Source organism: Pelmatolapia mariae, linkage group LG14 (assembly GCF_036321145.2).
Source record: "Pelmatolapia mariae isolate MD_Pm_ZW linkage group LG14, Pm_UMD_F_2, whole genome shotgun sequence".
Taxonomy (NCBI): Eukaryota; Metazoa; Chordata; class Actinopteri; order Cichliformes; family Cichlidae; genus Pelmatolapia; species Pelmatolapia mariae.
In genome coordinates this window covers 15,290,334-15,305,231 of record NC_086239.1, presented here as the reverse complement: position 1 = coordinate 15,305,231, position 14,898 = coordinate 15,290,334, and the positions used below count along the sequence as shown (strand labels likewise).

At 39.1% G+C, this 14,898-nt stretch overlaps 1 protein-coding gene across 2 annotated transcripts; it reads left to right on the top strand.

The window, feature by feature from the left end:
* On the top strand, positions 1-14,159 carry sh3bgr (SH3 domain binding glutamate-rich protein). Of its 2 annotated transcripts, XM_063493801.1 has the most exons (12): positions 1-134; positions 2,165-2,350; positions 2,531-2,611; positions 4,723-4,797; positions 5,964-6,167; positions 6,695-6,724; positions 9,244-9,267; positions 9,666-9,692; positions 10,899-10,925; positions 12,009-12,053; positions 12,524-12,585; positions 13,434-14,159. In XM_063493801.1, exons 1-11 carry the CDS (start codon positions 90-92, stop codon positions 12,539-12,541), a joined length of 762 nt encoding a protein of 253 aa, XP_063349871.1. In that variant the 5' UTR covers positions 1-89; the 3' UTR covers positions 12,542-12,585; positions 13,434-14,159. The 2 variants fall into 2 exon arrangements, with proteins under 2 accessions (XP_063349871.1, XP_063349872.1); XM_063493802.1 differs by lacking the exon at positions 10,899-10,925.
* Positions 14,160-14,898: the final 739 nt, after the last annotated feature.

The window sequence follows — 14,898 nt, the reverse complement described above, 5'->3', positions numbered from 1 at the left end:
CGTCCAGGGTGTGCTCTAATAATAGAGAAGGCTGCCTGCTCCTTTAAGAGACCGCTTGTTGCATACTCGACAAAATAAATTGTAGCAAAATGGTCATTAAAGTTTTCCTCGCGTCTTCGTCGGGATCCACAGCGGTAAGCTTTTTACTCCAAAGGACTTATTTCTCTTAAAGTGAACTTTTGTGGTTGTAACCACCCAGGACTGTCACTCATACAGTGACACGAGAGCGTTAAACCTCGAAATGAATGTGACTTGACTTTTATTAGGCATATCTCACTGCAGGCAAGTGCACGGCTTGATTTGTGCCTGAGTTTACGCCTGAGAGGCTCTGGTTCTTTGTTTAATTGTCTCGCAGGTCGATGTGATTTATATGCAGAGCTTTCTAGAACAGGGGCTCCCAAAGGTTTTTTTTTTTTGCATGTTAAGGACCCCCACATGCAGGCGCTTGACGTCGGTGTCTCCCCCAAAAAGAGATTTAACATGAAACTTTAAGTCAGACTCGCATTGAGGTAACGGTGTGTATGTTAGGTGGGATGATAACTGCAGAGGGGAGGGTGAATTTATTTCTTACATCCACTTTTGGCCATGCTAAAGTGGTTGGGGCCCACTTAGCAGTGTTGTATCACAACACACACTACTTGGGGTTTATACTTTGAGTGGACTTGTTTCATGCGGGTATGGTCATCTACCCGTATTAGCAGATGACACTCAATGACTGACCACAACAGTCCTAATTAACTCTTAGAAAATGCATCGTTGTTTATCCTCTTATTTGTCCCTTTTTCGACCCTGCTGTTTGTATTTTTTCTTTATTGATTTATTTTTTAATTTTTACACTTTTTATCAGTTTTTTTTAGCAGTTTAAATATGATCTGTCAGCAGATGTAGATATAAGTAAAAAGATCAAACATGAAGACATTCAACCTTCACCAGAGCCCAGAAACATGGATTATGGATTATTAACAGACCAAAACACAAAACTATTAGTCATTCAACACCATATAACACAAGGATAATAGCATATGTTGGCATCTGAGAAGCTGGGAAAAGCAATCATGTTGTGTTTCTGCTTATTTAAGGGCTTAAAATAAAATAAGATCAGATAATATACACTCAAGAGTCGCTTTATGAGGCACACCTTGCTAGGTCATAAAGGGATGGACAGGGTCAGCAGCAATCAATACTCCAGTAGGCCGTGGTGTTTAAATGGTGCTCAGTTGGTACTAAGGGGGCTAATTGTACTGAGATCCACATCCGTTACACAACCACCAGCAGCCTGAACTGTTGATACAAGGCAGGATGGAAGCATTTTGTGTACACTAAATTCTGACCCTATTCGAACATTGCAGAAAAACTCAAGTCTCATTGGACGAGGCGATGTTTTTACAGTCTTCTGTTGTCCAGTTGATGAGCTGTGTGAATCATAGTCTCAATTTCTTGTCCTTAAATGACAGGAGTGGCACCTGGTGTGGTCTTCTGCTGCTGTAGTCCATTTGCTTCAAGGTTTGATGTACTGTGCATTCAAAGATGCTCTTCTGCATACGAGAGTTTTTTTTTTTTTTTTTTTTTTGAGTTAGCATTGCCTTCCTATCAGCTTGGAGCCTCTGGTAGACCTCTGGTATCAACGATGGATTTCTGCCCAGACAACTGCTGCTCACCCGCTTTCTCATTTTGAGACCATTGAGTGCAAACCCTGAGATAGTTGCGTAGGAAAATCCCAGTAGATCAGCAGTTTCTGAAATTAAGCCACAGCGTAAAACACAACCTGTAACAACTTATATACAACGACAGATGAAGTAGAAAAACTCAATAAATATTAATAAAAAAAATACGAAATGAAAACAAGATAAGTAAAAAATACACAGAAGATAGGACACCTGTTACATAGACAATAATAATAAACCAAGTAAAAAATAATGCAAAATAAAGTGAAAGCCGTACTTCTTTTAAATTGTTGTCAGTGGTTTCTGTGTTTACTTAGTAGGAGAGGAAGGGAAGGGAGCACTATGTAGAGCATCAGATGTGAATCCATGCTGTCATTTAAATAATGTTTAAATAGTTAATATTCCAAACACCAGAATGCTGCAGCTGTCATCCTGAGGTTAAATATTCCAGGCTTCTCCTCATATACTGTGCAATCAGGGAGGATTTCTCTGCCTCACAGATCAAGAAGAAGCAGCAAGATGTGGTTGGCTTCTTGGAGGCTCTTAAAGTTGACTACACTCCACTGGACATCGCGTGCAATGAGGACAACCGCATGTGGATGAGGCAGAACGTCCCTGAGGACAAGAAGCCAGCCAACGGCATCCCCCTCCCCCCACAAATCTTCAATGAAGAGAGTTATTGTGGGGTGAGTATACATCGCATTCAGATACGCCAATGTTTTTAACTTGTGACTACCTTCAGAATATTGAGAGAAAAGCATAGGAAATGCACTTTAATGTCTGTAATGGAACAACTGTAGCAACAAAGTTAAAATAGGAGGGAAAGTAAATTATTGTATTGATTTAGATCTCTAAATCTTGTGCAGGACTACGACACATTCTTTAATGCCAAAGAGGACAATTTAGTGTACACCTTCCTGGGATTGCCCCCTCCTCCTGGGTCAAAGGTCAGTACTATTTTCTACTGTATGTTGTGGAAAACGTATGCAAAAGCCACATTTCTTCTCTAATATCTCTAATCTTTTACTTCAGTATTGATACAACACAATTAGTCCAACAATTCAGCTTGGACTAATTCTGCTTTGACTTTCTGTATAATACACAATATTCTTTTATCGATTGTATATGAATTGCAACATTATGATACATTGTTACGTTTTAGTTTTCCAGGTAAGACTTGAGAGTTTAAGGTGATTTATTTGAATCAAAAGAATGTCAGAAGAATAAATGCTCTTCTTTATTGTTATTGAAAGGTTTGTAATCAGATGAAATCAATGTATCCAGCTATCATTTTGGACACAAACAGGTTTAACTCCCTTCTTATAATGAGGGGGTTTCTATCATTTATGGCTCATAAAACAATAAAAAGTCTGAAAATACCATGATGAATTTTCAAAACTTCATGTGTACAACAAAATTCACAATTAAATAAGAACATCTGTGCTGTCATAACATACAAGTAAAAACAAAGATGCAACAAATAGTCTGTCTCTTCCTTTATTCATATATTAAATAATTTAGACCACATTTATGCTCATCACAGGAAAATTCTTTCAGAACTTAGGTTGTGTGTACCTAGTTTAGGCTACACTTTAGTCCACAAGTATTTGAACTATTACACATGTTTTGTAGTTTTAACTCTTTGCACCAACGCAGTGGGATTTAAATCAGCCAATATGTGATTGAAGTGCAGACTATTGGCTTTAATTCAGGAAGTTTAACATCAGTTAAGTGTTAACTGTTTATGAAATACAGCCCTTTTTGTACAAAGTAATCACTTTTCTGAGGTTCAAAAGTAATCGGACAACTAGTATAGTTTTAAATATAAGGATTGTTTATTGTTTTTTTTAATGACCGCCTGAAGTGTAGAACCTATGGTCATCACCAAATGCGGTGTTTCCTCGTTTAAGATGCTCTGCCAGCTTTTTACTGCAGCCACCTTCACTTGTTGCTTCTTCTGCATTTGATTTTGTATTTAATAACAAAGAGTCTGCTCTGTTGGGTTGAGATCAGATGCCTGACTTGGCCATTGTGAGTATCCTGTCTCTTTGCCTTGAGGAACTCGTGGGTTTCTTTTGCAGCACGCTTTGGGTCAATATACATTTGCATTGTGAAGCTGTTTGATCAGTTTTGCAGCATTTGGCTGAATCTGAGCAGAGGGTGCAGATCTGTACACTTCACAGTTCATCCTGCTGCTTCTATTAGTCACATAATCATAAACACTAGTAACCCAGATGTACTGGCAGCCATACATGCCCATGTTATAACATCTATTTCTCTCCTTCTACTTACTTTTTTCTTCCAATTATTCTGTTGCGTCTTGGTTTCTGTCCAAAGAATTTTTTCAGAGCTGTTCAGGCTCCGTTAGATGTTTCTGTCAAACTCTAATCTGACCTTCTTGCTCATGAGTGTAACCGGAGGTTTGCAACTTGTTGTAAACTCTCTGTATTTACATTTAATAAGGTGTCTCTTGACTGTAGGCCTTGACAATGAGATGCCTACCTTGTGACGAGTGTTCTTGACTTGGTTTGATGTTGTAAAGTTGTATTCATCCATTTTAGCTGTCTGTGATGGCCTTTTGGTGCTAAGCTAGCAGGTTATTTGTGAAAATGAATCAGTCAATTATCCAATTACCTTTGAGACTCTGAAAATGGGGAAGTGTGTATAAAAATGGCTGTAATTGCTAAATTGCTTTAGTTAAACCCCTGAAACGGAAGTTTAGCACTTCAATCATATCTTAATTGTTTGATTTAAAATCCACTGTGGAGGTGATTGTGGCCCTAACTGTATTTATCCAAAGTTCCTTCATATATCTGCTTTTGACTGATGTGAGATTCGAACACATTTTTCCAAATTTAATTTATTTAAAATTTAAAACTGAAATTTGTTTTTCCTTTAACAATTAAATGTGTTGAAATGAGATGCAGTGGAACTTGTTTTGTAGGTAACCAGATCTGAGTGACTAAAAGAAACAAAAACATGCCGTGGACGTTTTGGCAAGTTATCCGGACACTAAATGTCAACGCGAGTGTTAAACCTGGTAATTTCCTTGGTACAGGAAGCAGAGCAAGCTGACAAGGATAACATTGTGGAGAATGGCACCCATGCTGAGGAAAACCTTGACGACACAATAGTAATGCCTTCATTTAGTCTGTGTTTAGTTTCTTTTCATCTTAAATTTTCCATCCAGCGTCACTTAACAGCTTTCCTTCTGTCCATAACTGGTGACTTAAAGAGATTCCTAATTTCTTCATGGCTGCCCTGTCTCATTTACCACATTGACTAATTCTGGTTTTGCATGAGTGAGAAATGTGAGCTCATAATAACACACTATTCTGATTTGTCATCATTACACTGTGACACTGCATTGTTGTGTTCAGACTGCCAAAGGGCTGTAAAGCAACCAAACTGTGGTATGATTGTGTGTAAATCCTAAAATTTGATGTTTTATTTTTATCAAATCCATTTTTTCTGATAGATATATTTAATAATATCTTTATTTCAGCAAATTTCTGACAAGATTATCACCACGAGAAAATTCCTGCTAGTTCTCAGTTTACTAGAGCTTATATAAAAAGAGCATCCTAGCAAAGGTGTGTTTTCCATAAGTAAACATGGACTGCATGGGTAGTCAACAATGTACTAATAATATATTTAGGATTTCCACCAGTTACAGTATATATTCTCAATTAAAGATTAATTTGCACCAGTCTCTGCACATAAGAGACAAAGCCAAAAACCTGTATTGTAAATGATGACTGCATTTAACTGTGACAGTCCAGGAACACTTTTCACATCGGCCTGTTTCAGAAAGACAGCGCCAAACTACTTTAGACCAAACCTGTATTTCTGGTTAAATGAACTAACAATAGTTAGAACAATAGTTTGACATTTGGCTAAAGATACTTATTGGCTATTTGAAAGAGATATAACACAATATGTTTAAAAAAAAAACCAAACATGTTGTACCTTTCTTATAACTGAAAATTTAATGTGAAATTATGCTAGTATTAGCTTAGTAGACATGGTAAAAACAGGTAGACTAGGGTAGCGAATCTAGCAAATGAGTGCTTCACAATTAACACGTTACATTTGGTGTGTTTAATCTGGCACAGCAAACTTTTTAAACTAATGAATGTTGGGCAAATAATGTTACCTTTTTTCTTTGTTTGTTTCTTCCTTTTACAGGTTTCGTGTTAGGCTAAGTTAAGCTAATTTGCTGTTAGCTGTAACTTAATATTTTTCTTTTTTGTGTATTTCTTCTTTCACACACTATTGTTTACACCTTACAATAACAAGGTTCCAGTGGAGGATCGTAATGGGGATTCAAATAAAGAGGTGAAGCAGGCCACTGATGAGAATGAAGAAGGTGAGGGTGATGAGGAGGAAAAGGAGGGGGCAGCAAAGGAAGAGACTGCAGAAACAGTAGGAGACGGAGCCCCCACAGAGAAGGAGGAGGAGGAGGCAGCAGTGGAAGAAACAGACGAGGTCACAGAAGACACTGTAATTGCTCCTTAACTAGACCCTAATCTCCCTTCGTTTTTCCTCTGCCTCCATCCCTGGAATGCTGATTTCTTCCACTCAGAATCCTTGTTTTCCCTTTAATCTCCTCCTTTACTCCACATTTAAGGTTTCCCTCACTTTCAAGTTCCTGTCAACCTTGTTTCTGCATCTTCTCCTCAAATCTCCTTCCCTGGACTCAGTAATTTACTAATTCACCTCTCCGAGATCCCTAATCATCATTCTTACACGTCTCATCATTCCCAGTGGATGTTTAATCTATTTATTATTGCCTTTCTGTCAATTCCATTAGGTATCTTATGTTTGGTTTTTGAGTTGATGACACAATTCACTTACTGTTAACTGTCCTGGTCAAGGTGTGTTAGTATAGGGTCCCCAGAAACATCTCACTCTGTCTAATTTAATGAGCCTGGTATGTGGCTGTGTCCCATTAGAGTATGTGTGTGTGTGTGTGTGTGTTTTGAGTGTAGTCTCTGATGTCTCTAATGCTATCTTATCTCCACTGTCAGGAGGGCCAAGCAGAAGAGGAAGAAGAACAGGTGAGATTATCAAAAAAATTCACGTAACACTTATTTCACTGTTTAATAAGGAACAGTGCTTTATTGATGTTTTATAGACACAATACACAGAAACAGCAGCAGTTACTATCCCAGCATTTTTTAATAACTATGTACATTCAATAAATGACATGTGTATTTCATCTTTTTTATTTGAAGGGGAAATAATTTATTAACATACTGTGGAACGCATGCAGAATAATTTAAGCGGGTGCTTATTAATTCTTTCTTTTCTTAGCAGTCATTGCTGGTTTAGACCAGTCTTCACCTTTACCCAAACATGTGTACTTGCCAGTCATTCAGACTTTTGGACACTGACATGAGCTAAGCTTATAAAAGATTTCTAAAAAGTTTTGGGTCACTTAAAAAATTTTTTCACATTATTTTGGATGTAAGATTTTGTGAAAGGAGTCTGCTAGAAGGCAGTGAATTTCACTTCTGTCCAATGGCAGCCATAGTCAGGTGAGCTGTTGAGGATAGATTGAACTTTTCTATCAGTAAGCACTCCTGTTTCTGCTACTGTTAGCTGCTGTTAGCCAGTGTTAGTGAAACTGTCTTTGAAATTGGTCTAACATTATTGGGCTTGGACACTTAAGTTTATGAGAATACATACATTTGTTGGAAAATTGAATTACACACTTATTAATGTATAGTTACAACATTCTGGTTTTTTGAGCATTAAATAACCTCCAAAAATGAATGATTATACCTCCAAAGGAACAATTTAAATTTGGCTAGTCGAGTGTGTGAAGCATCAGTCTGCATGAGTCAGTTGCAGTCTCATAACGGCCCCAAAAGAGCCCTTTTCTAAAACTTAAAGGTCTTCTTGTTCTAAGAAACCAGGACTATTCCATCCAAGGAAATGAAAAAAAACAACAACTTAAGAGCCTTAACACTTCATAGCAGAGAGTTTACTCTGTCCTGGGAAGATTTCCCTCCTGAAACAGCACAAACTGGCTCTAACTAGAAAAGAAAGAGAAGGGGAAGGTTTAATTGCAAAACTAAGTAAGAAGACAAGTTCTCTAGTCTGACAAACAAACCCCATGCAGATCTTCAGCTTAATAGCTTCATTTAATGTTATCTACAATATACCATAAGACAGATAAGATCCTGGATGAAAATCACACTATTCAATTAGAGTAAAAGATTAAAATGGGGAACAACAAAAACCCCTCTGACATGGGATAAAAGAAGATTGGGAATCTAAATTTGTGGTGAACAAATCAAAAAATGCTTCTTTTTGGCACTGTGAACAAATGTAGTGGCTTAGAGGCAGTTTGCTGGGAGTAAAGTTGGATATTTATACAAAGTAAGGGGGATCTCGAACAAATGAGGCACGTTAAATGTTATCACTGTGTTTTGCAACACCATCCCAAAGACTTAGCACTTGCGCTGAGCCGTTTTCCTCCTTATAACAGAACAGTCAGCTACAGCACAGCTCCACAGTTTGGTAGATCTATTTGGAGAAGATGCAGTAAGCTGCTATTCTGTGATAACAGAGTGACCAGTCTCTCTGAGTTGCTGTGGGAAGTGACTTAGTTTACTGTAGGAAGCGTGGGGTGAAATGTTTCCACATTACTTTAACAAACTGCTCCGCAAAGGTGTGTTTAATGAAACCAGAGTTGGAAGGATGAACTTCTCATTGCGGGTAACCTTGATTTCTTCGCTGTATTTTCTATTCATTTGAAGATTAAGGCGAGTCTTTGAAAAATGTGAATTTTTCTGTGTGACCCCACACTTTTGAATAGCAGTGAAAACATGCTGTACCGCCTCCCTCACTCTGTGCTTGTCAAGGCCAGTGAGAATTTTTCTCTCTCTTTGTCTCCCATCACTTTCACTGTGTACAAAAATCTGAGTGCTTAAGAAACCTCTGCTATTTAAAATATGTCTTTTATACTTGTACAGTGTAAACACTTATAATACGGGTTTAAAGCAGTTCTAACTGAGATAGGCTGCATGCAGCCTAATTGACTCACGCGTTAAACACCAAATGACTGATCTCATTTAGCATTTCAGAGTTGATATGTTGTTGTTTTTTAGTTCATGTTCCAGCCCATCCCTCACCTGACTCATTTCACACAGGCTAGGTCAGGGGGGTCAAACTCAATTTACATTGTGGGCAACATACAGCCCACATACAGTTTAACTATGCATTTAATCCCCTTTAATATAAATTAATTTCAGTATTTCTCAGTTTTTCTGCACAATAAAGAAATGCTGCTGTAGTAAATGCAAGAATGCGAAAAGGTCTTTATCAGTAGGAAAAGCAGCAAAACTTATGAAAATACAGTTTAAAATCCAATATTTATGCCCTAATTCACATTTCCCCCAGTGAGCCGGATTGAGGTCTTTGCGGGGCTGATTCTGGTCCCCGGGCCTTGTGTTTGACACCCCTGGTCTAGATGCATCAATATCAGAGCTGTGTCTGCTGGTTCCTCATGTACACAAGCACACACTGTATGGCATTTGACTCCTTTGCCCTCTTGGTTTGCTCCCTCCAGGAGGAAGAGGATTTGCAGTCAGAGGTAACTGTGCTTCTCTGATCGTCTCTTTCTGTGCGGTTCCTCCATACAGTCATCAGCAGTGTGGGTTTGATGGTGCAGATATCAGGGAAGACCGTCCAGATGGGTTTGGGAGGGTCTTGGTCTGCCTTTTAAATTGCTAACTTTGAAGACTTCACCTGTCTACCCCTCTCTCTGCTCTCTCTTTATTACTATCTCAAGTTTTTTTGACCTTTCCTGTCTTTCTGCTAACATCCCGTTCCTCATTTCTTCCCAGTTTTCTAGCTGCTTCCTGACAACCTCGACTGTTCCCATAGTTTCATTTGAAATCATAAGACATTTCCATACCACATGCCTGTTGTGCTCTTTTGCTCCCCACACAGCCGGCTGACCTGCTGCCTGTTATTTTTTATTTTTTTTAGGAGGAAGAAGAGCTACGACAGCTTGAGGTAGATTGATGTGTTTTTTTTTAAACTGCTTCTAGCCTTCCTGAGTTTGTCTTGTTTTTTTCTTTTTGTTGTTTTTGTTTAGTGACTCATTACTTTGTCAGATTATTAATCCCTTTCACACCTCAAGCATTCCTTCAATGTTTAGTATTTCACTACTTGTTAGCATATTTTGTCTTTTGCCAGAAACAATTAATTGGTCGCCTCGTGTCTGTGATAACAAAGGGTCAGAGTAAAATGCTTAAAAAAACAAAACAAAAACAAAAACAACACAAGTAAAAGTCAAAGATGTACCATCCAGAGTGATGATTAATACAGCACCTCAAGTAATTCTCATAAAGAAATGACCAATATAGGGCTCATTAAAAAAGACAATAATGGTAACAACAGCGTTTAGTTAATAATCCATTTTCCTCAGTTATGTCATTATGTTGAAAGAGTGCTTTGTGGGCCTTTTTTTGCCCTGGATTTTGCCTGTCAGGACACATCCCCAAAACTTTTCAACTTTATGTGTCCCAACTTTCAAAAAGCAAACTCACGCACTTGCTCTCGCACTGTTTTTCAGTCTGCACCCTGAGGACAGGGTTTGAAGTCTGGCGAGTCAGCCCAGCCGGTTTTTCACCCAGCGTTGCTCATCTCAAGGGTAGCTCCCCTAAAGAGTCAACACTTTAACCATTCCCTAAATCAGACTCTGCCCCCTGCAACACACCAACACAATGAATAATCAGTTGGTTCAAAAAGTTGTTTTAAAAAAAAAAAAGTCTGGTTCTAAGTGCTGTGTGAAAAGGGCTCTGCTTCTCAGAGACATTCCAGCCTCTGCTTGAGTTTACGCTGCTTATGCTTCACTGCTTCGCCCTGCTGTTTTTCTGCTCTTCCTTCCCATCTGTTTTGTCCTTGTCCAACCTCTCTTGCAGGAGCAAGACGAACAAGGCAGTGCTGTAGTTTCTGGTGGTTCTACTTTTTTTTTTTTTTTTTTTAAAGCTTGACAGACTTGCCCTTCTCTCCCTTTCTCCTTCTTTCTTTTGGTGTGCTGCATGGACATTTAGGTCCACTTTCCATGGACATGCCTGCTGGTTTGCAGCATGATAAACCTGATCATATTTGACCTAAACCTTAAAGGAGGATTTCATGTAGTAACAGATATGCGAGTCACATATGGACCATAATGTTGGTTTCTTTTTCAAAACTGCCTGATTTCGTGTTCCACAGGAGGAAGAAGAGGCTGAAGTGCAAGAGGTATATCTGGATTATAGAATCTTTGTATATGTTTTGCACGGTGTGAATCACACAGAGACTGGCATTTTTCTTTTCATGCATGATCCGATTGCAGAGAAAGACTGTGTGCACATGTTCAGGCGAACTCTGTCTCTCCTCAAGATCGTAATTGTCATCGGTTCAGTGAATATTGTGTGCAGTGTAACTCATATGGCCTCAAACAAGCCAGGACAAAGATGAGGTTGTTCAGAGTTGGAGCAAACTTTTATGAAACTTTCACAGAGAAACATTCTGCAAGTCTGCCAAGACGTTTTCACTTTTTTAGTTTTGACACCTAAAAAAAACAGCTTGAACGTTCCGTTGTCTTCTTTTAAAACTTGGCCTGCACGCACGTGAGGATAACTCGGACATGTTTGGTTTTGTTGTACTGGGAGATGGGGCGCACTGACTTGACAGGATGACTTTTTTTTTTTTTTTTTTTTTTTTAAAGAAGCCATGGCTTTTGTTCCTTTTTTGCCAAGAGCAATCTGAACAAAGTGGATGTAAAGTGGATGTGACAAGTTTCAAAGAAGATGGAGGAGACGGAGCACATCTTGTTCTCATGCAATACTCGGAGAAAAAGAAAAAATATTTCACGTTAGATGACCCAATGGGTTGTTTCCAGGCTTACTACTCTCTTAGTTTGTGTCACCAGTTGGAATAAAGTGGTTGTAGGATCGAATAATAGATAACCTTGGTGAGCGTGTTGTTTACTTCAAGACTAACCAGGAACAGCATCCGCGGCTTGAGTGGTAACACTTAAAACACGTGACACGCAGTTTAACCTCATCTTACACGGTGCGCCTGCTTAAGCACCACTCTTGTCTCACTTAGGTCATCTCATTAAAAACAGAACTCCATCACTAGTTTCCTCAGTTTTTTTTCGACCCTGCTGTCATCACCACTGCCCACGCTTCTCTCAAATGACATCTTCTCCATTTTTAACCCATCCTTAACACAGCCACTAACATGGGAAGTCGTCTCACCTTCCCCCTATTTAAGCCATGACTTCACATAGCCCCCTCCCTCTTCTTTTTTATTTTTTATTTTTAAATTTTTTCAAAGGAGGAGGAAGAGGAAGAAGAAGAAGAAGAGTTGGAAGAAACACAGGTAGTATTACAGCAGTTTGTCACATGTGGTCTTCTGCCTGTGCTTGCCATGCCTGGTCCAGTGTTGTAAAGAGGGAAGATCTTTGTGTGCGACACAAACACACATCACACATCTTGGTAGCTCAAGACTGTGTGGGTTTTTTTTTTTTAAATTGCAATTCAAATAGTTTTGTTTTATTTATGCAACAAACTAAGAAACAACTGCAGTCTTTCCACTTTGAATCCCCCAAATCCTTCTCCAGCTGATGACACTCATCCAGGTAAAAGGTTTAACAATGACAGAGTCTCAGCTATCATTGGGATCTCTTTTTTTTTTCTCCCCACAAATAAAAGCTTGCACCGTTAGAAACATTAGAATAGAATACACAAAGGCACTTTAAACAGATTTTAATCCGACCTTCTACCACTGCCACGTGTCTCTGCTTTCTGTGTGTGTGTTGGTTATCAATACATGATTTTGTCTTCTAACAGGAGGAAGAGGCTGAGTAGTTGAAGCTGAGCAATGCTGATGATGTCGATTTACTGCTCTCCAGGTAAAACCCTCTGCTTTTCTCCGGTGCTTCTGCTTTACCACTGGAGGGCAGTGCAATGTTATGTGGCTCGGTAGAAGAATGGATGGAAACCTCTGTGTTGCTTTTCTCTTTGGCATTTATGTAACCAGATTAATTAAAGAGATAAACTTGCATTCAGTACAGTGTTTTTTTCCTTCTTTTTTGTGCTTCTTTGACCCTGCTAACAAAGCTCTGTGCAAAATACAATTATGCAACCTGTATTGTATGCATGATGCAGTGGCATGCATTAATATCTAAAACAGGCAAGTTTTTCATTAAAGTGCTAAGATCCTGCTTGCTTCACCTTGGTGTTTGGAAGGAGTTATCTTTTTAACCTGCACTTGCAGCAGCGTGTTTGCAGAGGACTGCCACTGTTGACTCCATCTGCAAACAGCTTCAGTGGGTACACAGCATGCCTGGGGATCACCTAGATCCACCACCAAAGCATCTCACTATTCCCTGTTTTTCCCTCTGAGTCAGTGGGACTAATGAAGATATTTGTGGTGATAATAATTTGAATCTTCTTTTAGCTCTTTTGTGTGTAAGACCTCTATGTCCCATTGAAGGAATAGCTTTAGAGCTGGCCCTGAAAGAGTGGCAATGCCCACTCTACTTCCTCCCCTCCCTCCTCTCTAAGCTGTGCACCAGCCCCTGCGAGCCCCTGTCACGCCTCGTTTGTGAAAGCTGTTAAGTGAGCTTCAGAAGTGCCTCAGGAGGTGCCGGCACGCTGGGTGGCACAGGCGTGGCGATGGTGGTGTCTTCCTCAGCCACCACGGACAACTCAGTAATGTGTGACCTATTTCTAGTCATCTGTTTTTCTTGTGTTGCAGCCCGAAGGAGCCTCCCGTTCCGTCTCTTCCCGACCCTTGACACTTGGCCCGCCCCCCTCAGCCCCATCAGAAAGCCCCTCCACGTCTCCGCAAAGCAGCACATGACCCTACTGGAAACCACTGGTCATGTGCTTAAAGGCTCCATCCCAGCTGAAAACGCCCAACCCACATTTGCCTTACACCCTTCCCTGTTGACTGCAATGTTGACTTAATTTTTATATTTTGCGTGTACAGACATAATGAATAGACGTAATGAAAAACGAGCAGAGTAGCCTAGCGGTGTTGGTTTGGTTGTTTGCCATGAGCAGCTTTTTGTAAAATGCACAGTTGTTTTGTTAAACTCAGACCCTTTTCCCATGTTGTATTTGTAGAAGTTCTAGTTTTCTAACACAAAAGGCCGGCGACCTATGAAAAAAAAAAAAAAAAGAAAAGCAAAAAAAAGAAAGAAATCCTAGCTTGTGACTCCTGGCTTGTAGATTCAAAGTGTCACTCTCTTTCATAACAGTTCTGTTCTTGTGCTCCTAACTTCATGCCTTATCTAACAGTGAGTGTGTAAATTCAAACTGCGACTTCTAATGGCAGCAAGAAAGGAAATAGACACATGCTGCAAGACTGCAAACCACTCCACCACCGCCACAGCTACTTCTGCCAGAAATGCTGTCTAATCAATGCACTTTGTTGAACGAAGAGTGAGATGTGGCTGAGATGTTGGAAAAGAAAATAAAGTGGACTCATAAAAACATTCTCAGTGGATCTTTATTTAAACTCTTTTGTTGGCATATTTAAAGAAGAATGGGCTATTGTGCATGTTGGGGAGTGTAGGGGTCAACAGGAAAACAAATGCCTCGTCCCATGAGATTTTTTTGTAGAGGTGGATGAGAACATGCAGTATTATTTTTAGATAGATGATCAAAAAAGGGTCAGGCATGTGCAGTATAGGCTTTACAGGATAGGCATTGTTACTATGCCCAATATTCACCAACGTCTAATGTGTGCAGGAATGCCACAGATAAATTCTTTCAATGAATAACTACAGTGTTGGAAATAGTTACATGATCCCCTGCTACATTTGTAAGATTGCTCACTTACAAAGAAAGGAACAGTGTTTTATTATTTTTATTATTTTATTATTATTATGTTTAATTTTAATGGAGAGACACAGAATATCAACCAAAAGTTCAGAAAAGAAGCACATAGTACATAAAAGTTCAATAAATAAATACATTGATCTGCATGTTAGAGTGGGGGGCGCTGTAATAACTATAACTGTCAAAAAACTTAATACAGTAAAAATTACAGTATTTGCCTGACACCTGTCATGAAATGGGATAATTATGTAGAAGAAAATATTAATTACAGATGTGTTAGCTCTCTTGATCTGACCAAAAACAAAAGATTCCCCCTTTTATAAAAAAAGTGATGTATTCTGTGATCCATCAAACATCTACTGTGTTCCAATAAAAAT

Coding starts and splice junctions, on each gene's coding strand:
- sh3bgr (XM_063493801.1), top strand. CDS start 90: ATGGTCATTAAAGTTTTCCTCGCGTCTTCGTCGGGATCCACAGCG. Junction 2,612..4,722: donor CCCCTCCTCCTGGGTCAAAG/GTCAGTACTATT, acceptor TCCTTGGTACAG/GAAGCAGAGCAAGCTGACAA. Junction 9,693..10,898: donor AAGAGCTACGACAGCTTGAG/GTAGATTGATGT, acceptor CGTGTTCCACAG/GAGGAAGAAGAGGCTGAAGT.